Source organism: Pelodiscus sinensis, chromosome 2 (assembly GCF_049634645.1).
Source record: "Pelodiscus sinensis isolate JC-2024 chromosome 2, ASM4963464v1, whole genome shotgun sequence".
Taxonomy (NCBI): domain Eukaryota; kingdom Metazoa; phylum Chordata; order Testudines; family Trionychidae; genus Pelodiscus; species Pelodiscus sinensis.
The window spans coordinates 118,139,687-118,153,481 of NC_134712.1; the positions used below are offsets into that span (position 1 = coordinate 118,139,687).

Here is a 13,795-nt window from a genome sequence, read left to right on the forward strand (position 1 = left end):
GGCCTTTGATTCTGTTTGCACCGCATCTTGATAAGACTCTTCAGCAGCTCATTTTGGTGTTCCATGAGCTGTAGCATGTGTTCAGTGGCTTCTGTTCTGACTTGCATCTCCATAGGTTTTCTTTGCTCCCTTTTTTTTCCTGTTTAAAGCATTAAATGCTGTAACACATCCTAGACCAGATCCTCCCTTGTCCTCTCTGGTTTTTTCCCTTAGTTGATGGAGTCTGTCTGCAGAGAAATGTACCTGACTTCTCCAGGTCTGGTCTGGAAAAATAACCATTAACAATAGAGTGACTGTACTCTTCCTGATAAAGATTGTAACATTTCAGTAACATGCATGTCTGAACAAAATTCTGGCCACTTTTCTTGTTACCTTAGTGGCAAACACAAATCTCCCTGGACACTCTGATCATGATGAGTTTTAAAAGTCGGGGGAAAAGAGCGGAAGGAGGCTTGGGTATGGGCTCCTAGGAAAGTACAGTCCACACTTGTGCAGTAGGTGTACATGGAAACAATTTAGAATAAGCCTAAATGTGTCCACAGGCTGCCATTACTCCAGCTGACTTACCCCTGCTGAAAGTTAACAGGCAAACCTGGGCTCTGCTTTCGGATGTGAGCAGGGAGCTCCTTATGCAGCCAAACTCTGTACTGTCTTGCTTTTGACAGCACAGTATGAGAGAGTGTTGTACCATGACAGTGGGGGAATGGCAGCCCTGCCATGGAATCTCTGAGAGAAAATAAGTACCTCAGGCAAAGCTTCCACGCCATAGGCCAGCAAAATCCTGAGTATGGCTGCTGATAGCTCTGCACATTGATGCTCCATTTGGACATAATGCAGATCCAGGAAAGGCTTTGCCAGCTCACAGAAATACAGCCTCCGGTTGCCCCCCTGGCTGCCACGCCCTCTCCCAGCTGCAAGAGCAACTTCCCGTGCCACTGCAGTTCACCCCAAACCCACCATGCTACAATACACAGCAACTTACTGTCACTGCCCCAGCTGAACTAGAACAATTTACCATGCTGCATGGCTGACGCCCATACAGCTTACCCCACGTCTCTTCCCTTGCTTCATGCTCCACATCCAGTTCCTGAGAGGCCTCACAAACCTCAGGACTTGAGAACAATTCCTTGCTGCCTGGTGCAGATTGTCATTGGATTGAGCCCAACCGCCTCATCTGTTTCCATCTCTTCATCAATAATTTCTGTCTCCAGGGTTACCTCCTGTTTCTGTCTCCGTGCCATGTGAAGTGTCCACACTTTCCTCGGGTTTGGACGTGGGGTCCCCAGTTCTTCAAAAAAAGCAGCATACCTTGGGTAGAACACCAGACCAGCTGTTTGCCTCCTTAGCCTCCTGGTAGTCCTGCCAGAGTTCCTTTATCTTGGCTCTGAATTGTCAGGTGTCCTAATCATAGCCCATCACACAAAGGGCTTGAGAAATGCAACCCCAGCTCCTATGGGTCTCACAGCTGCAATTGCACCTATTCTTCACCCACCCCCTTACTGATAAGATCCAAACCATCTGAGTGCTCCAAGCAGGAGAGTGTCTTGAGCAATACCATTTGTTTCCCTGAGAAAATGCCATGAGGACCACTACAAAATGAGCCAGACACCAGGAAATGGATTTTAGAGTTACTGGGATTTTTTAGGTGAGAGGCGCATCCGTTTGCCTGTTTTTGTGGCTGCAGCAGAGCCGGCTCGAGCCATTCCTGTGCCCCGGGCAGCAGGCGCATGACGCATGCACAGCTCCGTCCCCGGGCGCACAGCGCATGCGTGCCCCCTCCCCCCCCGGTGTGCTGCGCACCTTACAGCTGCCATCGAGCACACAGCACCCGATAGCAGCTCTAAGGGGCGCTGCGTGGCCCCTGGCGCATGGCATCTGATGACAGCTCTAAGGGGTGCAGTGTGGCCCCCGGGCGCCCCTTACAGCTGCCATCAGGCACCCCCCTGGGTTGGTGCCTCTGCCTGGGCTGCAGGGCAGAGGAGTTCAAAGTAGGGATGTAAACAAGTACTTGAGTATATGAGTAACTAATAAGCCTAGTCTTTTTGGTTAATCTCCTTGGCTACTCACATTTCTTGACTACTATATCAGTGGTAGACAATCTGTGCAGGGAGCTGGTTTTTAAGCTGGCTCCCCTCACAGTGCAGCTCCTGCCTGGTATCCTGCGCTGCTGCCTCTGATAGAGAGGTGGCAGCAGCGTAGAGTGGAAGAGGGTTCCCCAGGAGTGGGGCTGGATGGTGATTATTACCCAATATTTAACATTCCTAGTTCAAAGCGCTGGCTGGAGTAGTTAATTGGGCATTGTGGGAAACACGCTGGAGATCAATAAACTCAACAAACAACTTACTGTGGTACACATTGCATGACTGTTGACAAAAAGGAGAGGGAAGAGACAAAAGTCCTTAGTGGAGCTGCACATTTGTCACAAAAATTGGGCACCGGTCATGACTTTTATCATGTTGCAATGTGAATGCTCTCCAGGTTGTGTCACCAAAAAGGGATTTTTCGTGATAAAATTTATCAGTATAGACAAGACCTTAAAAATAGCAACATTGTGGTAACTTGAAAGCAACAAAAAATTAGTAAGGACAGTAATAATATAATCAAGTTTGTTTTCATTTCCCAAACGGAGAAGAAACTGAACTACTTAAACAGTGAAAAGAAACTTGAATTAAGAATTCCCTTAGTTTTAATATACTAAGTTTTTAGTGAAGATAAATACATTTAAACAGGCACACTAACTGATGAAAATTTTAGAAACCATCAGAACTCATCCACTGTTCAGCATAGGGAAATATGGTCACCCTAGACAGGATACTTGGGTTTGATTTTTGGTTTTGCTAAAGACTACTGACCTTGGGTAAACCACAGCTTCTATGTCTCAGATACCCTCATTTTATAGATGGGTGAATAGCTACCTCCCATTATTTGTGGCGTACTTTCAAAAAAAGGGCTAAAATGACATTTCTACATCTTTAGATGTAGCAATTTTAGGACTATAAATCTCCATGCAATCTAAAAGGTAGTTTTCTACTGCATATTCTGCACTTGTCATCCATATGTGGATTAGGGAGATTTGCCATTGTAAAAGAATAAAGCATAATTCAATTACCATCCTCAGAAGTCACCTACAAAAACAAGAGATATTTCTGCCCTGCTGTTAGGGTAAGGTAACTCCTAAAATAGAGAAGGATAAGTCTCTATGTTCGCTTGCTTTGCCTGTTGTATAATATTGACATTTATTTTCAAACAACACACACTGCCCCTCCCCCAATTCCCATTTAAGTTAGGTTACTTGTCTTAAATAATTTTCTCTGTTATGTTTAATGCAATAAGACACCAAGATTTAATTTTTAAAAGTAAACAAATTTAGTGTGGACAAGCATCGCTTGTGATAGGTGAAATGTAATACTGCACTGTGTCTGAAAATTATAGTTACAGAAACAGTTGCTTAGCATCTAAAAAACAAAAATCTTGACTATTCCCAGAGTCAGGTTTAAGATTTGGGTACTTTAAGTAGCTAACAGGCAGGACGGATCAGACAGGCAAAGAACCTCAAAGCTGGTGTAGATAGTTCTGGCCTTCTGAATATTAAAGAATGAGAGGTTTGAAAGCAAAACCACTAACACCTACAAAACCCATGACTCACTGTGGAAGTAATCAATATAGCCTCAAAATAAATTGTTTACCTAGGAAGCAATCCCAGTTATTTATGGTGGCTTTTATAAGGTGCTAGGTGTTTTCCAGATACTAACCAAGGATGATCACCGTTTTCCAAAGAGCTCACAATAAAAGAACTAAAACAGGGGGTTGATTTCTATACAAGACAATTAACCACTAAGGCTCATTGCAGGCAGTATGGCACAAGTGGATCTTTAAAAGACAAGCCTGGCGAGGGTAAGTACAACAGGAGTGTCATACAAAGCAGTCATGTGGAAAGAGGCACACGTGATTGAGACAAGTGACCAGTGGACAAAGAAGGAAACTAACAGTTTCAAATTACATACTCCTCAGTAGTGGAATGAACAATTGCTTGGATCAAATGTTATAGAGTTAAAAAACAATAAAAAAACAAAAACCCCCACACAGGTCAAACCAACCCAATAGTAGTTAACAGCTGTTTTGATCTGGAATGGTATTTGACAGCAATTGTATTTGTTTGTAGGTAAAAATTCTGTTTAAAAAAGGCTTCATTTTCTGCATTACCGACAGATTTGTTGCCTATTGCCCATCTGGCAATAAAGAGGCATGTATATTTCATGCTTGATTACTAGGTTCTTGTCTCACACCTTTGGAGTCATTCTGCCTCTGCATTATGATGAAGGTATTTTACTTACTTCAGCAACTCTAGAGTTTTGTGATCTAGGACTAGTCGGGGGTTTCCAGTCAGGTCTAGTTCCTGTAGTTTTGGAGGCAGGTTTTCAGGTAATGTGATTTCACTCAGTTCATTGCAGCTCAGGTCCACACACTGCAGAAAGAAGTGAGAAAAGTGAAGAGAGGGAGAGAACTAACCTGTCACTTTCTGGCTTAATTAAAAAGTACACATCTCTTAAAACAGAGCAATGGCTGAATCCAAAATCTGACAACGTTCATTTACATAAAGGTCTTACTAAACAGTATGAAAATGCTTCTACAATCTTTGAAGACATCACAGGACACTTGAAAACTGTTTGTTCCCCTCCTGTTTCTTACTAGTCCTAATGTCAGTAGCAACATAGGTGGATTGTATTTATATTATGGTTTCCTAATTTAAATAGAGTTTAATTTTGTTTTGTATTTGTACTTCAGTTATTTTCATAAAATGAAAGTTGATTCTTACTGGTTTCTAATCATTAAAATGTGTTGATTTCCAACCAACTCTATCCTTTACACTAGATTTGATATTTGTGTGTGGAACAGGAGTATAGATGAAACAAAAAACAGGACTATGTAGCACTTTAAAGACTAACAAAATGGTTTATTAGGTAATGAGCTTTCGTGGGCCAGAAGTGGGTCTGGCCCACGAAAGCTCATCTAATAAACCATCTTGTTAGTCTTTAAAAGTGCTACATAGTCCTGTTTTTTGTTTCAACTACACCAGACTAACACGGCTACATTTCTAGGAGTATAGATGACATCCTTATAGATTTACTTACGCCAGCACCAGCTTCTGCTCTGTCAAGAGGGGAAGAAGCAACTAGTCAAGTAGTGACTCAACTAGTCACTTACATCCCTAGCCTTTTCCTCGTTTTAAATTCTAGTATTTCATGAGTATAAAGTTTCAAGTATGTATAGCTTAAATTGAATTCCTAGTACAAGTATACTTCTAAAACCCTGAACCCAGAGACTGCCTGGTATGGAGGACTTGAAACCCAATGCCCAAATCCTACTCTGCTGACATTGTCCAAGAAAGCAGAGGAGGCCTGAACCAGAATTTGGATCTTTCAGATGAACAAAATGGAGGAAAGCAGAACATAACAGATGTTCTATTGAGATTTCTGCTTTGCCCCTCCCCTACTACACCCAGCGTCCTTCTGATTTGCTGTAGTTTCCTTTTTTGGAATTGAAAAGTTGGAGGGGTAAAAAGTAGAGATCAAGCTGATGTTTACAGCCTGCCTTTTATTCAGTGCTCCTTTCAAGATTTAATGGAAAACAAAAGCAAAACTATCAAGTCCAGTCACAGCAGTCTCCAATACTCCTAGGACCTATAAACACAGAAATACCTTGTCACAGCAGCTCTAATTCTTTGGCACGAGTGGTAACTTACCACCAGGCTAGGATGATTTTTTTAAAATTATCTGCAGCCACTATCCCAAAGAATAACAGGGTGTTTCTTCAGTTAAATCACACTCTAACTCTACTTCATATCCCCAATAGGAAAGAACAAGTTTCTAATTCTATCATATCGCAGATTTGGATTGCATGATGTGTCATTTTAATATTAAGTACCACCAACCCAGCATGTACAACAGCAAGGTTACTCAAATGTATATAGATTTCCACTTAGGCAGGCAGGCAGGCAGGCAGGCAAACAGCTGCCTCCCCTCCAAATTGGAAACAAAAAAAAACCAAACAAACAAACAAAAAAAAAAAAGGATGGATATTAAATATATTGGTTCCAGGGTATGTGAAATTAATGTTCAGAGCACAAGTCACCCTTGAATCTGGTGGTTTTGACAGACTGCTCCTGCTCCAACCTGTGCCTGTTTCGGCCCTGGCTGGTCACCCAACAGTCCTGACAGTAATGGCATCTTATCTGCAGCTCCAGGGCTCATTACATTATCCCAATTGTGACTGAAGCAGACTGACTGTGTGGCAGAGCTATTGTAGCTCAGAGAACTAGAGCCCTGCAAATCCACGGATATTCACAGCTCATTTTTGCAGCTATTTATGTGGATACAAATTTTTTATCTTGAAACCTTCAAATCTGCGGCTATACTATTTATATCCGCAGGTATCCGCATCAGCAGATGTCACTGAAGGTATCTGCAGCTTATTTTTATAGATACAGATTTTATATCCACACAGGGCGCTAGAGAGAACAGCTATCAAAAAAGTTAACATGCTCTTTTTGTAAATACATCTTAACTGATATTCTGGGTAGGATATCTCTATAAAAACCAAGAGAGTCAGACAAGTATTCCACAACAATCATATAATAAAATTATTCAACCACAACAGTTATTTCTAGAAAAACACCCTGTAATTATAACAGAAGAGTTAGATACTCTCAACCTAGAATACATACTGTGAACTCAGTAGGATATACGTGGACCCTGTCAGATGAATGAGTCAGTACCGATGAACTTTGCTTGAGTATGCAAAAAACACATCCCAGTTGATTTGACCCAGAAAGCAGAGCCATGTTGCTAGGAAATTACTCCTTTTTAACCACAATTGTTTCTTAAACTTACAAAATTCAAGAAAGATAGGAAAAAAAAACCATTCTGCTAGGATATACATTTTCTAATGCATAACCTAAAATAGAAATTCCCATACAAGTAAGCCAGATCCTACTCCCACAATTTAGAAGAGGAAAAAATAGCCAACCAGTTAAAAATAGGGATGTTAGATAGCATGTCATTGAATAGACACGTAACAGCAAATTTGATCAGTTACACCACTACTCAATAATCCCTGGGGGCAGTATGGCAGCCAGTGCGCACTCCCAGCCCCATTCTCGACAAACCCCCTGTGACTCCGTGCTGTTGCCTCTATTAGAGGCAGCAGGGTGGGTGGCAGGTGGGAACAGACAGACAGCTGCACAGAGCCCCATGGACAGAGAATGCTCTGCCACAGCCTCCTCTGACAGCCCGCATGGCTCTCTCTCACAGGGGAGGGCAGGTGTCTCATTTTAAGCTGGCTTCCCCTGAGCACCATTTTATACCTCTCCCCCCATGTCACTGTAGGAGGCAGCAAGGGTGGGGCAGGTGGGTCAATGGAACAAGCATGTGTAAAGAGCTGACTTCAGCTTCTCGGCTCCCGCCTGCCACCCTCACCCTCCGCACTGCTGTCTTATCAGAAGCAGCCGAGCAAGCGGGAGGAGGCAGATCCGTCGCTTGTGGGAAGCCAGCTCCCACCTCCAACTCCCGCTGCCACTGATAAACCCTGGCTTATTGGTTAATCGTATTATTGTCTACACATTGACATCCCTAGTTGAAAACCTCAATTTGTTTGGTTAGTTTAATAAAGTGTATTGTCTTCAGTTGCTGCTAATGAAGGCATACACTTTTCCTGTGTCTTCAAGATGACAAAATCCTCACAAATCTCCACCTTGTAAGTGCTAGAGGGAATGCAGTTGATCAGAGATATGACACTCTGAGGAGGACTGATCTACACACAAACCCTGACCACATGTCTATCACAAACCACCAACTCTGCCCAGCACCTGCACACTGAACGCAACAACCAGTTCCACTAAAGATGTTATTCAAGCTGATTTAATTAAATCAAAGTGAACTTACATGGACTTTGCTAAAACTATTTGCTTAAAAGATTGATAAGCAAGGTTCAAGTCAATTTATGAGTGCCCACACAGGCTTTTGCACTGACTAAATCAAATTATGCACCAGTGATGGGTCTTTTGCAATCCTTGGGAAAATGTGGTTAATTAATAAGCCTTTGAAAAACAGTTCATACATACGCAGTACGTTAGCTTATAAAAATATCCTGAGATTTGCTCCATCCTCTCAAAGCACCTGACCCGACAATACATGCACCATGTCTACAAGGCAAATGAGAATGCTCCCTCCAGCTCAGAGCTTCAAAGCCAAAGTCAGACTTTTCCTGTAACGGCTAGAAAGTTATTACAGTGGGCCAGGTCATAGTGGGGCCAACCTCTGGAACTGGGAGCAAGGAGCCTGTTTCTCCTGTGCTCTCAGGCTACCTCCAGACTGCATTCCTCTGCCGACAGAGGGATGTAGATTAGGCACTTTGAAAGTGCAAATGAGCCAGGGATTTAACTATCCCAGGCTTCATTTGCATACTCATGTTTGGGCGCTGTGCCGATCACACGCCCTTTCGAAAGTGAAAGTCAAGTCTAGCCGCAGCTCTGCCGACAGCGGGGAGCTTTTTCGGCAGATCCTGTACTCCAAAAAATGAGTATAGAATTGGCCGAAAAAGATCCCCGCTGTCAGCAGAGCTGCGGCTAGACTTCACTTTCACTTTCGAAAGGGCGAGTGATCGGCACAGCGCCAGAACATGAGTATGTAAATGAAGCCTGGGATATTTAAATCCTGGGCTCATTTGCACTTTCGAAGTGCCTAATCTACATCCCTCTGTCGGCAGTGCCCCTCTGTTTAATATTTTTAATTCAGAACTTCAGAAGTTGAAACAATTAAAAATGTGTTTGCATTATGTACATGGCTGTTCCTCTGCAACTGGTATAATCACAAAGCACAACAACCTTGTGTTTCATGAACTAACGAACATAAGAAGATTAAACGCAAAAACAAAACACATTCACCTCAGGCCATATGTAGTTATGTGATATATTTAAAAATTACTTTACTGCCACCACCATTATTGCATTCTTCTAGCTTAAACAATTTCTGATAATAATACAGTATAAACATTGCACACTCTCCATCATATGCATGGACACTCACAATATGCCTCTCATATTCAGGGATTAAACAAAACAAGCCCCCAGACAAATTATAAATTTAGATAGGTGCTTTTCAAAGGCCCTGAATTATTGACAGCCCGAAGATTGAATTTCCTCTATAGCCAAATAGCGGATTAAGCAATTTGCAGTAGTTAAGCTCCCAACAGATAGTTCTTCCCCAGGAGAACGGAGACTCATATTTTAGGGTCCATAAAATTTGTTATGGGCAGTTCAGTTTCCAAACCTGCCAAGTTTAAAGCCTCTCTGTTCAGAGTGCTAAGTAGGTTGGTAGTTATGTGATCACCCATTTACCGAGAACTCAACTGAGACCAAGTTAATTTCACCTAGGTGAAACAAGCTAAATACCAACTGAGAATTTTTTGAATATTAAGGAAAAAGCTACAGGGCACTATTTCCTCTTATCTTTTGTGGTATATTCCAATAAATGGAGAGGACAGTTCTCATACAAAAATGGCTTTCTTTGTCTAGTTCAATATAAGGCCTAAGTCACTCCTGACAGAATGAAAAACAAATCTTTTCCTCCTTTTCTTGCTAATCTGTTTTCCCTTAACATGCTACAAAAGAATAGCTGCATTTTGAAGGCTGATTATACCACAGGACTTTTTTGCTTCTGCTGTGTGAAAACAGAATAAAAGCCATTTGCTTCTCATCAGCATGTTTATATATATTTTTAAAGCATAAAAGTATATAGGGTGTGTCAAAAATGTTTCCCATGGATGGTTTCTCCCCCAGTACCTCAACCCTTCCTTTAATTACAACATCAATTAATTGTAAATGACATTCAATTTCCTCTGGCTATAGTTCCAAAGAGTATCACAAATCCTTAACTTTGTTTTACATACCCTTGCTAAAATTAGCCTAAGGCGCTCATCCTTAGATGTGCTCAAACTAAAGCAGCAGCTTAGTAAGTAACTATTTCGAGGGAACAGATTTATTGAAAAATACAGATTGTTCTCAGACCTACATTATTCCACAAGCCAAAAACACCTACTAAAGTAGTTTAGTAAACATTTTGGTCCAATAGCAATGGTAACCTTGTCTACATCTCAAGATTAACCTCCTTTGTATTATGATGGCATCTCTATGCTGTAGAAGGCTGTCAAAACGATTAAAAAAATTAACTGATTAATTGCACTGTTAAACAATAGAATACCATTTATTTAAATATTTTGGATGTTTTCTACATTTTCAAATATATTGATTTTAATTACAACACAAAATTATACAGTGCTCACTTTAGATTTACAAATATTTATGCTGTAAAAATTAAAAAAAACATTTTTCAATTTACCTCACAAAAATATTGTAGGAATAATCAAACTGAAATGTACATTTTTTTAAAAAATGTAATTGCAAACATACAATAATATAAAACTTCTTCATTACCTTGCAATGCTAGCTATAATGCCTGCTCTCACTGTCAGGTGATGACGTAAATAAGCAGCAGGCAGTATTCTCTCCCGTAAAAAGCCAACAAACTTGTAGGTCTTAAAGCAACTGACTGAACAAAAAAGTAGGACCCAGAGAATTTATAGACACTAAAGTTTTACATTATTTTGTTTGAGTGCAGTTATGTAACAAAAGTCTAGTTCTGCATTGCACTCAGTACTTGTTAATTTTTACAATGGAAATATTTGTAATCAAATATCAAGTAAGCACTGTACACTCTGTATTCTATGCTGTAACGGAAATCAGTGTAATTGAAAATATAGAAAAATATCCCAAAATACATTCCAATGCCATTCTATTATTAAACAGTTCAATTAAAACGGTGTTTAACTGTTAATTTTTGAACGTTAATCAGTTTTGAGTTAATTGCTTGAGTAAACTATGATTGACAGCCCTACTATTTGATCTTAAATATTTTCTACTTGGATAGTTAGCACATGACCTATTAGAGTTCCGTATTATGGCCTGGGAAAAAAAGAAATTTTCCTTTACACAAGGCAAGCAATATTTTCCTGAACACATTCAGTTGTTGCATGCCTCCAAAAACACACTCACTGAAAGGATAGGTTTGTATTACTTATTTTAAGCAACACAGAAATTTTTAAAAGCTGTGTGTTCTTGAGCTAACAAATCTGAAATATGACTGTTGATTGAAAAATGATTTGCCAGATCTTTTCTCTTCCGGAATACTATCACTATCCCTTAGGTCTTGCCTGCTCTATAGCTTTTAACAGTATTTTTACACTACTTAGTGATATGGCTGGCTCCAAATATTGTTCATTTCCATACATGGTTACAAGTATTGACTGATGTCACACACAACCCGGTTACAGGAAAAAGATTATTTTGCGAGAAGGCAGGACCTGCTAGAAGTCCCTGGTTAGTAGGTCCTTCCTTTTTGTCATTCCAAAGTGCATTCCTCTTGTTCTCTGGCACAGTATCCTACTAGGCAATAACAGTTACCCAGATTTTCGCAGAATGTAAAACTCTATAGGAGTTGGCCAGGATGGCAGATTTGAATTCACATGCACAAATGGTCAATGTCTCCTGTGACAGAAACCTATGGGGACAACTCAGTCTACACACACACTGTACTGATTGTGCAGATGAAAGTCTCATTCTTGAGGCATTTACCTACACAATTTCTAGCATCCATTCAAAATTTTTGGTTTTTTGTTTTGAAAAGTGCATCCATTCCATACCTTTATTTCAACAAGTTGCATGACTTCTGGGAAGACTTCAATGCAGTTGGAGTGAGCAATCACAGTATGCATCCGTCTACAGTTCATAATGGTTGTTGGAATGGCTTTCAGTTTGTTCCCGCTAATATCAATTTCTTCCAACTCCTCAAGCTTGGCCATTTTACTATGAAAAGGAAGACGGGAGGTTAAGGAGCTTTTGTATATATACTTTTAATTTTCATCTTAGAAGTGATTCACTTTTTCTTTTATTTGTAGGCCCATACTATTGTAAGAGATCAGCAACTCCTGTCCCATCATGACACGTCAACAAGGTTACAACGCAAGGTCTCACTTGTTCTCTTTTGTGTCGCTAATTTCTCAATTCAAAAAATTCCTGGTGTTTATTTCTATTTTATGTTCAACTTTTTCTCTTTTTTAATATTAGTTTTTTTCCTTCCCTGTTCTATGTTGTTTCCTTATCTTTCCCCCTTGCATCCTGCTGCCACGCCCTCTTGCCGAATGCTTGCTCAGTTCCCTTCATTCTGTTGCTCTCTGCAGAGCAACATGGATTCTCACACTCCCCTCCATGTGTTACTCCCTGAAAGCAGTATGGTAGGGAGGAGAGGCATTTAGTGCCCTGGTGCCAATGGGAGAAGGGAGAAAATTTGAAGGAAGGGATAAGACGTGAGATACCATTGTCCGTAGCCTGGCTGTGCAAAATGTCATACCGGGATAGATAGGATGCACTTTCTGGAAATGGGTGGCATTCCCAGGTTTACATACTTAAGAGAAATTCACACCCTACTTTGATCCAGAATGTAAGTGCAATAGATAATGCAGCATAGCCCTTCCTAGAGACACAATCAGAAATGACATTTTGTTTTAGCTTACTTCACTTCCAATACACTAATGTGGAAAAAGACACGCTTATTCTGTACTAAACCTCCATATGGAGGACTCTTCTGGAACAACAATTTTGCCATGCAGGTAAAGCCTCAATATATGTGTAGAAAGCAACCAAGTTATGCTAACCACATGGGAAAGAGCTTTCTCATTTCTAGAACGTGGCTGAATATGTTGCACTGATTTTCCTTGGTTGAGAAAAGCATGCATATTCTCTAGAGATAAATGCACGTATTAACACACAAAGTGCATGTGTTCCTGTGTACAACATGAGAGCATGTAGTTACACAGTCAAGTGGCAACAGACAAACACTACTTGTTCAGGAAACGTGCACGTGAACTTACACAAATGCAACACTCCAATTTGTAAACAAAACCTTGTTATGCAAATATACGCCGTGTCTTCCTCTTAAGACTACTTTCTAATTAAGACACAAGCAGCACTAAGTTACCTTACCTTGCAGGAAAGCTCTGTAACCGATTGTAGGCCATATGAAGGATCTTTAGGTGTGGATGGCCTGTTAACAAGGGCACACATTTATCTGTGAGGTTGTTATTGGTCAAATAAAGTTCCTGCAAGATGCTGTTGGTCTCCTCAGACAGGGTGGCTGGAGGGAGTGTTTCGAGTTTGTTGGCAGAGGCATTCAAGCTTCTCAAGCTGCAAAACAAGATTGTACATGTACTTAGGAGTTACTGCATTGTTCATCTGTCTTCATTTATCAACACCACCACCAGAGATTTACAGAATGGACACATTCAGCAGCAGCAAATTGCTGGAAGTGGTCAGAAGACAGTATAGTTTATAGATATAACATGTCAAATTTTATTTAAACTGTTAAACAGTAAGACTTTGCACCCTTGGATTAAAAAAGCATTTCCTGGTACTCATTGGACCACAGATGGCATTTCTAATGTGCCCTAGGAAACGCATTATGGAACCACCATATGCTTTACAGCATTGACAAATTGATTATACAGACATGAAAAATAAATAGTAACGATATACTTGGCAATAAGAGCTGGGTAGCTTAGGAACTGAGACTTTTCACTTCCACGTTGTTGTTTAAAATCTGACAGACTCAAGATGTAGTTATTATTATAGATTTGCTTTGTAGCCTATGTGGAACAAGCTGGAAGTCTCAGTTTAGTTCTCACTGGA

The 13,795-nt window shown here is 40.6% G+C and overlaps 1 protein-coding gene across 1 annotated transcript in view; it reads right to left on the bottom strand.

Annotated features, from left to right (window-relative positions):
* Window positions 1-13,795, bottom strand: part of PHLPP1 (PH domain and leucine rich repeat protein phosphatase 1) — a 232,234-nt gene that overhangs the window by 16,141 nt on the left and 202,298 nt on the right. Inside the window, exons 11-13 of the mRNA XM_014573530.3 lie at window positions 13,094-13,294; window positions 11,755-11,917; window positions 4,335-4,465 (exon numbers count right to left, since the gene is read on the bottom strand). Coding sequence (XP_014429016.3) covers window positions 4,335-4,465; window positions 11,755-11,917; window positions 13,094-13,294 — 495 coding nt within the window. The remainder of the gene's footprint in view (window positions 1-4,334; window positions 4,466-11,754; window positions 11,918-13,093; window positions 13,295-13,795) is intronic.